Source organism: Toxorhynchites rutilus, chromosome 2, assembly GCF_029784135.1.
Source record: "Toxorhynchites rutilus septentrionalis strain SRP chromosome 2, ASM2978413v1, whole genome shotgun sequence".
NCBI lineage: Eukaryota > Metazoa > Arthropoda > Insecta > Diptera > Culicidae > Toxorhynchites > Toxorhynchites rutilus.
The window spans coordinates 132820581-132833276 of NC_073745.1; the positions used below are offsets into that span (position 1 = coordinate 132820581).

The 12696-nt window shown below is 38.3% G+C and overlaps 2 protein-coding genes across 3 annotated transcripts; one reads left to right on the forward strand and one right to left on the reverse strand.

The window, feature by feature from the left end:
• Positions 1 to 1543: 1543 nt before the first annotated feature.
• On the forward strand, positions 1544 to 11571 carry LOC129769265 (cAMP-regulated phosphoprotein 19). 2 transcript variants are annotated; one of them, XM_055771389.1, is made up of 3 exons: positions 1544 to 1740; positions 10528 to 10626; positions 10684 to 11571. In XM_055771389.1, exons 2-3 carry the CDS (start codon positions 10561 to 10563, stop codon positions 10990 to 10992), a joined length of 375 nt encoding a protein of 124 aa, XP_055627364.1. In that variant the 5' UTR covers positions 1544 to 1740; positions 10528 to 10560; the 3' UTR covers positions 10993 to 11571. The 2 variants fall into 2 exon arrangements, with proteins under 2 accessions (XP_055627364.1, XP_055627365.1); XM_055771390.1 differs by having other exon boundaries at positions 10534 to 10626.
• Positions 11572 to 11633: 62 nt separating this feature from the next.
• Positions 11634 to 12696, reverse strand: LOC129769264 (viral IAP-associated factor homolog). Its single transcript, XM_055771388.1, has 2 exons — positions 12491 to 12696; positions 11634 to 12413 (listed from the first exon to the last, which is right to left on the reverse strand). The coding sequence occupies exons 1-2, from the start codon at positions 12494 to 12496 to the stop codon at positions 11721 to 11723; spliced, it is 699 nt and encodes a 232-aa protein (XP_055627363.1). The 5' UTR covers positions 12497 to 12696; the 3' UTR covers positions 11634 to 11720.

The window sequence follows — 12696 nt, forward strand, 5'->3', positions numbered from 1 at the left end:
AATTTTCACATGAATATTCGAATGATGCTTTAATAAAAGAGAAAAAACAGCAGTGTGAGACTTAACCTTTCATCATATTACCAGTTTACGGGAACGACACTACTTCGACATAACCGATAATTTTACTGTTTTAAATTTTAAAATGATTGAGTAGACTGCTATTTCATCATTTCGAAACATATTTTGATACAGTTCTTGTGGTACAATTCTAATTTTTTTTTAAAATGTTCGAATTTATATGGATTCGATCGATGGTTTATTACTATTTTTTGCTTTTTTTGTTTGCCTACCATCACTTGAGCAAAGTATGGGGAGGAGACTACCTTGTTATTCTACGTACTCTGGGAAAATATCACTAGTAAGAATATCGCAAAAAGTCGCTCATTGTGAAACAGGCTTTCCACGATTAGAAAACCCAATTTATCTGGCAACTCTGTACGATAACGGTTTTGGACAACATTCGCTTGAAAATATTCGTGTTGGAATAATTTTGGATAAATGATTTGTTTTCTTCCAGCCAGTGTGTCCAGAGTCCAGAGAGATATGCCGGTTTACCCAGGGTGTAGATATATTGGAGTACGGGAAAATATAGTGATATTTTCTAATTGGCGATCTAACGTACAAATCTACACCTAGGCGGCGCTGCGGTGAAAGTAATGATGGTTTTTAATTTTGCCATGTGAGCTTATGGAATGTTTGTAGTTCTTTCCATAAATTACAATGTTATAATCATAAAAGATTATTTGATTGCGATGAGTTTGTAAGAAATTTAATTCTGCGCAATTTTATATATAACATGTAATTTATTTACCTCTTTCAGTAGTGAAAACTATAAAAATGTTGACAATGGTTGAATTAAAGAAGGAAATTCGAGAGCACAATCAAACACAAGTAGAAAAATGCACGATTCCTGCATGTGAGAACTACCTTGGAAAGCCCGGAAGTAAAATGTACGTGTTTTGTTTTTGAGTTTTAGGTTACATTAGCATCATTTTCTTAGTTCAAAAACAAAATCCAGATGTCTCACCGATCGTTTACGTTTTGCGTTAGATCCCCAATTGGTCGTGCTTTGACGGCAGAATAAAACATAAATCATAGAATATTTATTTATATCTTTATTTCAGAGATTTTCAGACTCCGGAGCCGTCTTGTATTTCGAATATAATATCTTTTCGAAAATATATGATCCGTTACTATTTGTTACGGTCGTATTGCCACAAAAATAATGACGGTAGCTTCAATGTCGAGGCCAGTAAGTATCAGAAATTTTTTTGATATTGTAAACGTGTTCCTTGGAACATGCCACTCAGAAGTTTGGTATAGAATTTGGGCAATAACTAAAGAGAACTTCGTTCTAGGCCAACAATAATAATGCTTGAGATTGAAATAGTTTTATTTCTAGTATAGTCTACCACTATTTTGATCAATAATCATTAGTTCGTATTGGCTCGATCCTATGCTCAATAATTACATGTTTAGCAGCAATATTATTTTCGCTAAACGAAAAACGAAATAATGAAAAAAAACAGAATGGCAACACTTTTATTGCGAATCTGAGCAGTCGCTTATTTTGGAGGGCATCATTTGCCAGTGAGAGGAAAAATAACTTGCTGAAATTAGCGTATATTATACGCAGGACAGTAAGAAATATTTTAGGTGAATAAGCTGAATTATTTCCTTTGAAAATCTACTGAAACACCGCTGAGTTCAGCGACAGAATTCATCTCGGGTTCCTTCAAGGTAGGTGTGTTAAAAATCCTTGACAAAAGCGCTTGCTCTATCCTATATAACTCGATTGTTGGTAATGTCGGAAGTTCAGGTATTTTGTTTGCTATCGATAATTATCCAACACTTGTAGAAAATATTGCAGCAGCTAGTTTGCAAGCATTTATTTTGCAGATAGCAATAGATAATCCTTTTTATTATTGATTTTCATCCCATTTGACGTCTTATTATGGTTGAGAAGGATGTAGATATTTAGGGCTTGTTTCATTTGAATTTTTGTTTATTTCCACCCTAGAAATAATTGCCGGTCGGACCGTTGTTGTGACATATTTTGCCATCTTCCGAATGTAATAAGAATGGCAATTGCACTGTAAATAATCGTCAGTACATCTTTATAATTCTATCATTCTCAAGAATTATTTCCTCAATTGCCAAATTCCGTATAACATCAGTTCCGTCGAGGCATGCATCGTCTATCGGAAAACAAAATACCCATGTGACAAAACATCCAGAGATATGAAAACATGTTTATTTTCACAATAATTCCATCGTTGCGAGTGTATCTCTAAAAATGTCGGTAGTGCAATAGAAGCACTAAATTGCAGAAATGAACATTTCTTTGCCGACGTCATATTGTGATTGGAACTGCTGGTTCGGTTCCCGTTTCATTCAACTTGCATGTTAGAAGGTCTCAGGTTGGAAGTTACCATTCAAAAACCATAAACTGATCGCTTTTATCTTCGAATCTTTTAATGAAAGGTTTTATTCACTTGAGTAACAAAATATTTCTATTCGTTATATTATGACGAACATTATGCGAGGAACGAAAATTGTTGTTTAGAACAGGAAACGTCGCCTTCATGACGCGCCATACTGAGTGATCCAGCAGACTAAGATCGGGGGTGGGTAGCGGCCAAATATCCTTCGTCCAGAACGGCAGATATTCCTGCAACCACTTTTGAGTGCGGTTCAAGGTGTGGCACGGGTCCCATCTTATTGAAATAGTGCATTTGGCTTCGGGCCATGTTGCGCTTCGATCCACGGAAAAACATACTTAAAATCCCGACCGGTTTTTTATCGCTTGAGGAATTTCAAGATTTTCGCTCGATTCGTAGCTCCCGGATGCGGTTGGTAATCATGTGAGTGTCTTAAGCCCGGTGTCGGCCCATAGACACCGATACTAATTATTGACGTAGGACTACGTCTAACCTTTCAATATAGTGGCCCATTTCAATATGTCGGTGTGAAAAAGTGTTCAGTTTTTGAACGCTAATATCTCCTCAATTAATGAATGGGTTTTGATTCCAAATGCACACATTGATAGGAAATATCTTCAGCAATTGTTTATATGCTACACATTACGGGTTTTCAGCTCATATAAAGTCCAAATTGATGAAAAATTGGAAGAAAGATTTCCCTTACATTTTGTCTGCGCACCCGCAGCAAACAGCTATTCATTACAAGCAACCACGGGTACGGGCGAACCGTATGGACAAAGCGAAGGAGGGAGTCAAAAAAGAGATTATAAATAAATATAGGCGGTCGCTACAACGTAAACTATATGGCTATATAAAGGGAGCGATGGTGGGGCTTGGCCACATTCTATCATCGGACGCCAAGCAGGAAAGACGCTATCTAGAAATTGATTTTCAGTATAAGAGATATCGCTGCATTTGCCGGGGATGTATGCGGTGCGATACCCCAAGAGTGAGAGACGGGAATTTCAGTGGAGCAGGAGAGCCGGAGCGGTGGAAGCGTCGCGCCGGGTGAATGAGTGGCTAATCGCGCTCGATTTAATAGAATGCTGGAGTTTTTAAACGGTTTTATTTAGCTGTGACATATTTGTATGTTTGTGTGTAACATGTTTGTCTATGGCGCTGTATAACATTAATTGAAATTTGACCTCTTTCCTGTTGACCGGTTGATCTGAAATTTGGAACACACCTTTATCTCTGCAGTCATTATAAAACTGCGTATTTTATGATCTTGAAAATCCAAGATGACGGTCATTTTGTAGCGACCATCATCTTGGACATTACATATTTTCTCAAAGCCCCATCAATATGGGTATCAAATGAAAGGGGTTGATTAGTAGAACACATTTATGAAAAATGCCAATCCAAAATGGCGGATTACATATTTTCTCTATTTTCCCATCAATATGGGTATCAAATGAAGGACTTGACTAGTAGAACCCAATTATAGCACGATACCAGACGGTAAATTCCTATTACGATATGCTTGCCATCAAGTATGTACCGGCTGAACAACAACCCCTACAACATTTGCACCGCACGACATTTGCACGACAAATTTAGATTTTTTCGTATTTGAATCTAAACGTTTGAGTGTTTGCTGAGTGTCAGCACTTTATCCTTTTATTTTATCCTTTGATTTTTTCTGTAATTTTGTACATGAAAAGTTGGTCATACTGGGATCTGTGCTCCATGATATTCGAATAATGGACACCCTTGGTGTAGTCCTACGTCTCTCCGGTTATGTCCCCGACATTACCCACCCGTCTTTTTTCTTGTTAGGAGCACTCGCTGTTCCAAAACACCAAGGGCTTGTGAGTTCTCTTCGATCATCGTCCATGTTTCATGCCCATAGAGAATAACCGGTCATATCAGCAGGGTTACCATATCTACAGAATAATCTGTATTTATACATATTATCTATATAATCTGTATTTATACAGATTTTTCAGACTTTGTGAAACCAAGAATCTGTTGTTACAGATTACAGTTTTTTTTTTGGTTTTCACACAGATTTGCAGATTTTTCTAAATTACGATCGAATATTAGTTATAACTTGATCTCAATAATTTTTTCCTCATCTCACCAATTTTATTCATGTTGCATTCGAATCAGTCTGAATCAGAGTCATTTTGGCATTCATATGTAACGTGTTATAATGCTTTCTAATGTTCAACCTAAGGCGAAAAGATGCAAAAGTCTGTGTCATCAGCGAGATTTACAATAAATAAATAATAGGGAAGGTGGGCGTAAAACGGACGTATTAAGAAGAACTTTAATTATATCTTTGGAAACTCATGTTTCCCAAATTTTTTATGCAGTTTCTTGCAATTCAATATACTATTTTCCTACCTAATTGGCCAAGTATTTTATCAAAAAAGCTTGTTTCAGTGTTTTTACTAAAATTAAAACAGACCGAAAAGTACAACATTTCTTTCGATGCGGTTATAATGGACATGTAGTGGGGGAAATATGGACAGGTTTGTAATATATGAAGCGTAGAGGTTTATCGATCGCGAGAGGAATAATTTTATTCAACCAAGGTCTGAACTCATCACGAATGTCCGTTAAATGATGAAAAAATCGAATTAATCCACCTAGAAGTGATATCGTGCTTTTCAACAATATAAACGGACAGACCCTCAACTATTTTGCTTTTGGTTCCAGTCAGCTGCTAAACAATCCACATTTGGCGATTTGATTTCCATTTATTGACGCAGGGCATTCCTTAGAAATAGATTAAACAGACTTTTCACAGTTCATCTCACTCACCAGTACAATTGTTTCAATAATTTAAAATTGTCCACTCAAAAATGAATTTACTTTTCCGTACATACCTAATATCGCTTCTCTGTTAACTCACAAACCGAAATATAACCATCAGCGAATTGAATTTTGATATTAAAACACTCAAATTGCTTAATATCGAAGCAGCTAAAATTACGTCCTCACGTGGAATCATGTATGATTTTCGGTTTTTGTTTCCCTTTTCCACCTTTGATCAGTATTCATTGCCATAGGGCGGCTTCAGTATTATAGAATAACATGTAGAAGGTGTTCTCATTAACAGAAATCGAAAATTCGAAATGTAACTACACCCTTACCTCGTTATACGGCCGCTCTTTATACGGCATTTCGCTATAACGGCCCTCTTCAATTAAGGCATGTTTTCGATTTACGGCTTAAAATGTTCCGCTATAACGGCATGAAATCGGGGTTTACAAAAAAAAAAGTTGATGTCAAATGTCTTCAAATTACACGAACATTTTTTTTTTTGACTTTGACCCTGAGAAAAACTTGTACTTTTGTGATTTTTCAGTTTTCAAAAAACTAAAACTTTGACGGCTGTGCGACACTAGTAAATAAAGTCCGATTGAGCTGATATTTTGCATAGTGCAGTTTTTCGTGGGAATCAACATTTTTAAGAAAGGCCCGTTTGAAAATTCGAAAATTCATTTTTCCTCATACATCCATAACACACTGTATTTATCCTTTGACCTTTGACTTTAAATATGATATAACAGTTCTTCCATGTTATAATTTTATGAACAAATATATGTACTTTTTATGTATGTATTTTTGATTTAAATGGCAAAAATACATTTTGAATGAAGAATCATGTTACATATTTAACAATTTTGGAACCGATCCGATTGAATTTGTATGGATTCGTATTATAACAAGTGATTCTTTATACGGCTTTTCGCTTTGCGGTTATGTTTCGTGGAACGTATCTAGGCCGTAAAGCGAGGTATGGGTGTAAACAAATTAACCACCTGTCCATGTTACCCCCACTGTCCGTATTACCCGCGGTTCGCTCCCCTACTATTCATTTTTTTCCTACTAAAGCACAGTGAATGCGTACTTCTACGTGGATATCATCAATATCGTTAAATTCATAATAATTATGCGAGTTAATGACACTAAAGCTAAGATTATGCTTCAAAATTGAACTCAAAAAGGGCTACTGGTCAAAATTTCCAATTTTTTTAAAAACATTTTCCATAGAGGTGGTGTATTGATTTTCAATACAGATTTCCCGAGAAAAATCTAAGATAAAAAGATTTTGAACGTGAAACGTGAAATTTATTTAACATATTTCTTGGGAGATCCATGCGGTGAAAATACTCCGGAGAAGATGGCTTCTGTTTCTTACGAGCACAGGAGATTTTTTGGCGGTTTCAGAGTCATCAAACATCAAGTGCAATAATACCGAAGTACATGTCACAGAAATTAAACGCAAGAGTTCCTTCTGAACCCAAATTTTGTGAACTGCTGGACCACATAGTTCAACATGGGTTTGGAAGTGGATGCCAATCGAATATTCTAGCAATGTTTCGGTGCTCAGATATGCTTTTCCTAATCAGATCTATCCGCAATATTTCATTGTTGATTTCAAACTTCTGTTTCAACAAAATGGCTAAATCTAAATTCCGATTCTAGTCACCGACACTTATGAATCAAGTATGCAGCGTTGGCCTCATAATCCTCAAGTTTATTTTTATGAAAAAGGGGTCCTTCTGGCGCAGTTCGTCGGTAAAATGACACTTTCTTTTTTTTTCTCTAAATGAAAATAGTTGAAAGATCTCATGGAAGATCCAACTGCTACTCTTTATATGATCACAAAAAAAAACATTTACTCAAAAACATAATACACTTGAATTGATTCTGATTCTGCAACAAAATTGAACTTATCATGAAAATCAGGACAATTTATTGTTAAAAATAAATCAGAACGCTCCAGATAGATCCCAAAATTAGGACATGTCTTGCTAAATCAGGACCGATGGTCACCCTATACATGGTACACTTCGTACGGGTTCGAAATTTGTTGGACCTTAAGGATTTGCGAAGCCCATAGTAGGGGCGACGTTGACTATGCGTCTCCGAACTTCACGGCTGTTGTTATTTATTATTATTACCGGTACGAACTCTTTCTCTCGACGTGAGCGTTTAAATCAACGATGAAGATTTTGATGTCATGTTTTGGGCAGTATTCGTATTCAGGCTCTAACTGCTCGTAGGATTCTTCTTTATCGTCATTGGTGCTACCTAGATGAAGGTTGTTATCGAAGAAGTGACCTCGCATCCTCAATTTGCACATTCTGTAGCCGTTTCTGCATCTCCCCCATCACGATGAAAGCTGTACCCAGTAGGGATTGCATTACCGTGCCATAATTTCAATAACCGGTTATTCGGTAATGAAAATTTCATTACCGGTAAAGAAATACTTTGAAATACAGTAGAACCTCGATTATCCGCGAGCGGTTGATCTGCGGTGCGGATTATCCGCGAAAGTGAGTTCCCTAGTAATTCTATAAACCTTCCCGAAATTTGTCAGTGAGTGGTACAGTCTTGCTTTTTTTGTTTTAATCATGAATTTCACATTATCTGATCACTGATGTACACGGCCTTACAGATTGATAGTTCAATATTTTCTGTATTAATGAAACATAGTTTTCATGCTAAAATATCTTTTTTTTCGTGTTTGTATCTCATTTTTAGTCCTATATTGCGTTATCCGCGATTTCCGTTATACGCGATGACCTGACCCGACTATTTCGCGAATAATCGGGGTTCTACTGTAAACCATTTTCTTGAAGAAACGGCTTTTATTGATAATGCTTAGTTTACAAGAAAACATTTGGATTTTGCGACCAATTTTGTTGGTTAACGTCAAGATCCATAGATCGGGGATAGTTACCCGATCTTCTCTATGGTTACTCGTTCCCCAGTCGGTCCCGCGGTAAGGTAAGGTTAGGAGCTTCTGAACAAGAAGCTAAGGTCCACGAATGGGGTCTATTTTATGCCTGCAGGTACACGAAATACCGATGGTACGCTTCATCAAATCGTTTATCAACCATATTCTCTACCACGTTAGATGAATAATCCATCGAATGATATAATTGATGCGAGAAGAGGCCGTAAAACAATCAATTGCTTAAGACTCTAAAGTTGGAAGCAAGGCTTAAATGAAGCTTCTCAATGTGTCTCATAACACTTGCATTAGAGAAAATGGACAATTTTTACCAATGTTTCATTCGTTCACCTTAACAATTGATGATGAGACCACTTGTGCATCGTTAATCGTAGTAACCCATGAGTTTTCGAACAAAATTTTACAACGCTATCAGCTGAACTTAGGAAGTTATGGCGAAAACAGTAAAGCAATTGCGCTCCATGGTTTGTGCGTACTGGAGGCTGCATCCCGTTGCAAAGAAAGCGGACATCGTCAAATCCTTTGAGTCCACCGGATACGCCCGTTCCGGTATCTATAATATCCTTACTCTTCTGGTGAAGAATGAGAGCATTGAACGGAAGCCTGGTTCCGGTCGTCCGACGGTGCTACGTGATCGTAAACTGTAGCTAAAGCTAAATCAGAAGACGGCCGTGTCGGAACGGCAAGCTGTGATCCAGAAACAAACACTGAAAGTGATGTAGAATGAAAGTGTTCCGGCGAAACGTAACGTCGCTGTCGTCATGGCCCATGCGAACCAGCTATTCTACGTTCCCCGTCAAGGAGGTCAGTTCCGACGTGAAGTACATCTCCCACACCAAATTCAGCGAAAAGTGGATGTGAAAGCTGCTCTTCGTCCGTTCGGGACTTGCGGTGAACAGGGAAATTTACAGCACAAAGTGCCTGCCTGAAGTTGCCTCCTTCATCCAAAAATGTCATCCTGACGAGGATGTGGTGTTTATGCCTCCGCCCATTACGCGAAGGAGATAAACCATTTGAGGATAGATGTTGTTCCGAAGTCCGCCAACCTTCTGAACGTCCCATCAAGAATTTCAGGGCAAACCTAAAGCGGAGAGTCTACTCCAACAATTTCGCTGCGAAAACGAAAGAAGAACTAATAAATAAATCTAAGAAAGGACTGAAATTGTAGATCGAGGTACAGCATTCTAATTACTGTCGTTTCTGAGTGATGGGGTAAAAACCTCACTGCCGCCAAGAACTAACTGAGCGGAAGCATTTGATTTCTCTGTTTGGCTTTTGGAATTAGTCAATCTTCTTGTGGTCATCTTAGTTTTCTTACGGTGCAATTTCTTTCTTTCTTTGTTTTTAAGAGGCTTTAAACTTTGCAGTTCATTCGCCTCTAATACCAGGGACAGACATACAGCTGTACTTGCGTTGTACGTGTACAGCGTTGTACAGGTACCATCGTACCATGACAGACATACTTTGGTTGTACATTGTACCGTATGTCAAACTGACAATCAGATATTTTTCCAATTTCCACCACATATTTCAATGAAAAAGGTTTTTATTTAGTGTCTAAACTATCAAACACAACAAAAAAGTTTCCAATCTGAGTTATTAACTTAAAAGAAAGTCAATGAAAAGAACGTTTATCAAGTGATTTGATTCTGCTTGTTCATGCTACCCACCACTAACCGTCTATGGCGCTGCGCACAGTACAACTGTAGCCATGTACAGCGGTAAAACAGGTCGGTACAGATACAGCGATTGTACCGAGTTGCTTGCATGGTTCTAGCGCTGTACATGGTGACAGACATACAATTTTCAAAGTACAACGCAAGTACAGCTGTATGTCTGTCATAAGTATAACGGTGCAGTTTTTTGAAGGTTCCTCTGTTATCGATGGTACTGCTGCAATTGTAAAGTCTGGTACAGAATCAGAATCCAATTCATGAGTTGACAAGGCCGAAAGTTGGAGCTTATTTTAAACGACTGATCGATAATGCGTGTGTCCACTTGGAGCATCCAGTGTTAGAGCACTGTACTTTATCAGAGTGCTGTTTGTACCTTGGGCACTTCTGCATAGATAGTGAGGATTTTGACCACCGTGAATACGCCGCATATAAGAATTCTACCATGATTTCCACTACATCTGCAACACTGAATTTAGTACCACAAAGGCTGATCGAGTATCTCAGCTTTGTGCAGTTGGTACAAAAAGCACCAGCTCTTTTTCTTAGCAAAAACACTAATCTAAGAACATCAAAAGAAGACAAATTATTGTTTAACTCTTCCGTTGCTGAACCGTCCATTGGATATATAAAAAGTTATATTACTTGAATTCAGTTTCAGATCCGATCAAACAAACAAAATATAATAATGAGCACAGAAGAAAGCGCAGATCAAAGTTCCGTCGAACAAACCACAGCGGAACAAGCGGAAGAGGTAGCTACGCGTGTCTCTCACTCAAATCTATCCCTTAATATTCATTCCTCTTCGCAGCAGGAGCAGTCCGTTGGAGAGCTCGAAAAGCAGGAAGAAGCCAAACTGAAGGCAAAGTATGGCGGGAATTCGGGTCTCGGAGGTCCCCGCGGTCTTGGTGGACACTCGGCATTTCTGCAGAAGCGCCTGCAAAAGGGCCAGAAATACTTCGATTCGGGCGATTATCAGATGGCTAAGCAGAAGGGAGGTGGTGTGAAGCAGGTGTTTGCCAATAAAGTTCCGACAGGAGAGGCAATTCCAACGCCGGAATCAGTGCCAGTGCGGAAAACTTCCATCATCCAAACATGTAATAAGTTCCAAAACAGTTAAAAATCCATTCGCATGGGATTCGTCGCGCGTTTATCTGCATCTCCCTTCCATCATGCCACATGTTTTAATCCTCTCTTTTTTCTGCTGTGTGGGTTATTATCGCTGAGTTATGGAGAAACAAAATGATTCCACTTTCTCATCCCCCCCTGGTAATGTGTTTCACAGGGTCATACAATTAATTCACGATGTTTTGGTTTTCTTCTGAATATTTGTATTAAATTTAAGCATTCGTTTTAGTTCTTAGGAAAATATGTGTTATAACAGTATCCTTTGCATAATATACATAATTTAAATAAACATTTCGGTGAAGTCAAACGTTCAGAAATTTAATATTGGAAAACAACAGCTGCAAATCGAACAAGGATATGTCGTATGCTAATGCGACACACCTAAGGTTACGAAAAAGTCCTGATAACAGTGAACTCGTGATATGGAAATAAATGAGTGACATAATGATGATGAACCCTGGCATTGTAGCAAGAAACGAGGGTTCCAAATAACGAAAGAGAATACATTAGAATGAGAATCATTCGTGAAATGTATATGTGAATAAATACTGTTTTTTATTGCTGAGATGAATGGGTGTCGGATTTTTTTTTCAGATACTACATACAACTAAAAAGATGACAACGCATTGAACATAAGTGGAAAATTACTTTAATAAATAGATTAAATGTATCTGATGGTTCATTCAACATCATTAGACGTTGAATCAAAATAATGATGCTTTACCAATCGTTACTGTCAGCAAGATCGGCAAACATTTTATCCTTCACGGCTCTAGCCTTTCGCGGATCTTCCGTAATGTTGGTTTCGATAGCTTTCGTCTGCCCAAGTATATACTCCAGTTCTTCACACGTTAAATTCGGTCCGCCCAGCTCAATCGACCCAATAAGTTGCTTTTGCATCTGACCCTCGTAGTAAACGAAGATAGTCGGTAAATTGCGTTCCGGATAGTTTGGAATACAGGTGGTTGCGATGGCTCGGATAAATTTGGTGGCCGGAAACTTGATCGCCAGTTGGGTCATGTGTTGGTTCAATAGCGAGCAGAATGGGACACCACGGCTGTACAAGTGAAGCACAACGTATATTCCTTCGCCAGCTTTGGTGACTTCATCAACGTAATCCTGGCCGGAGATTTCCAGTACGTTTCCAAATCTCGCCCGACTGGCTAGCTGTTTCAACTCAGCTATCCGCTTTTGGCGGTACTCCTGCAAGACAGCTTCATCTTCCGAGTCCTCCAATTCGTCCAATTCGTCCAACCCCAGTTTGGCTAGATCCTTGTCATGGTTCTGTTTCTCTTCGATAGTATTTTCAATCATACCGATGATATCATCTTCGGTGATTTCTTTCTCCTTTTTCGGAGGAAGGATTCCTTTGGCCCGTAGGATGTCATTCCACTCGGTGTCTTCGTTGGGGTCCTACAAAGACGAATGCAGATTGCTATTACCTTATATGGAAATATCGTATCGAGCTTGTTATGGTACAATTTGCTCACCTGCATTATAATAAATCGATGAGTTTGGGTGTGAAAACAGCTAAAGAATTACTTTTTTTGTATCCAGAGAGCATAAGACTGCAATCAATAGATAAGTTTTTCAGATAAAACTAGCTTTCATCTGATACACATCAGATAGCATGCAATACACTGCAGTTAGTCATGCGGTTTTGGACTTATCGTAGAAGTTCTGTCACTTCTTTTCT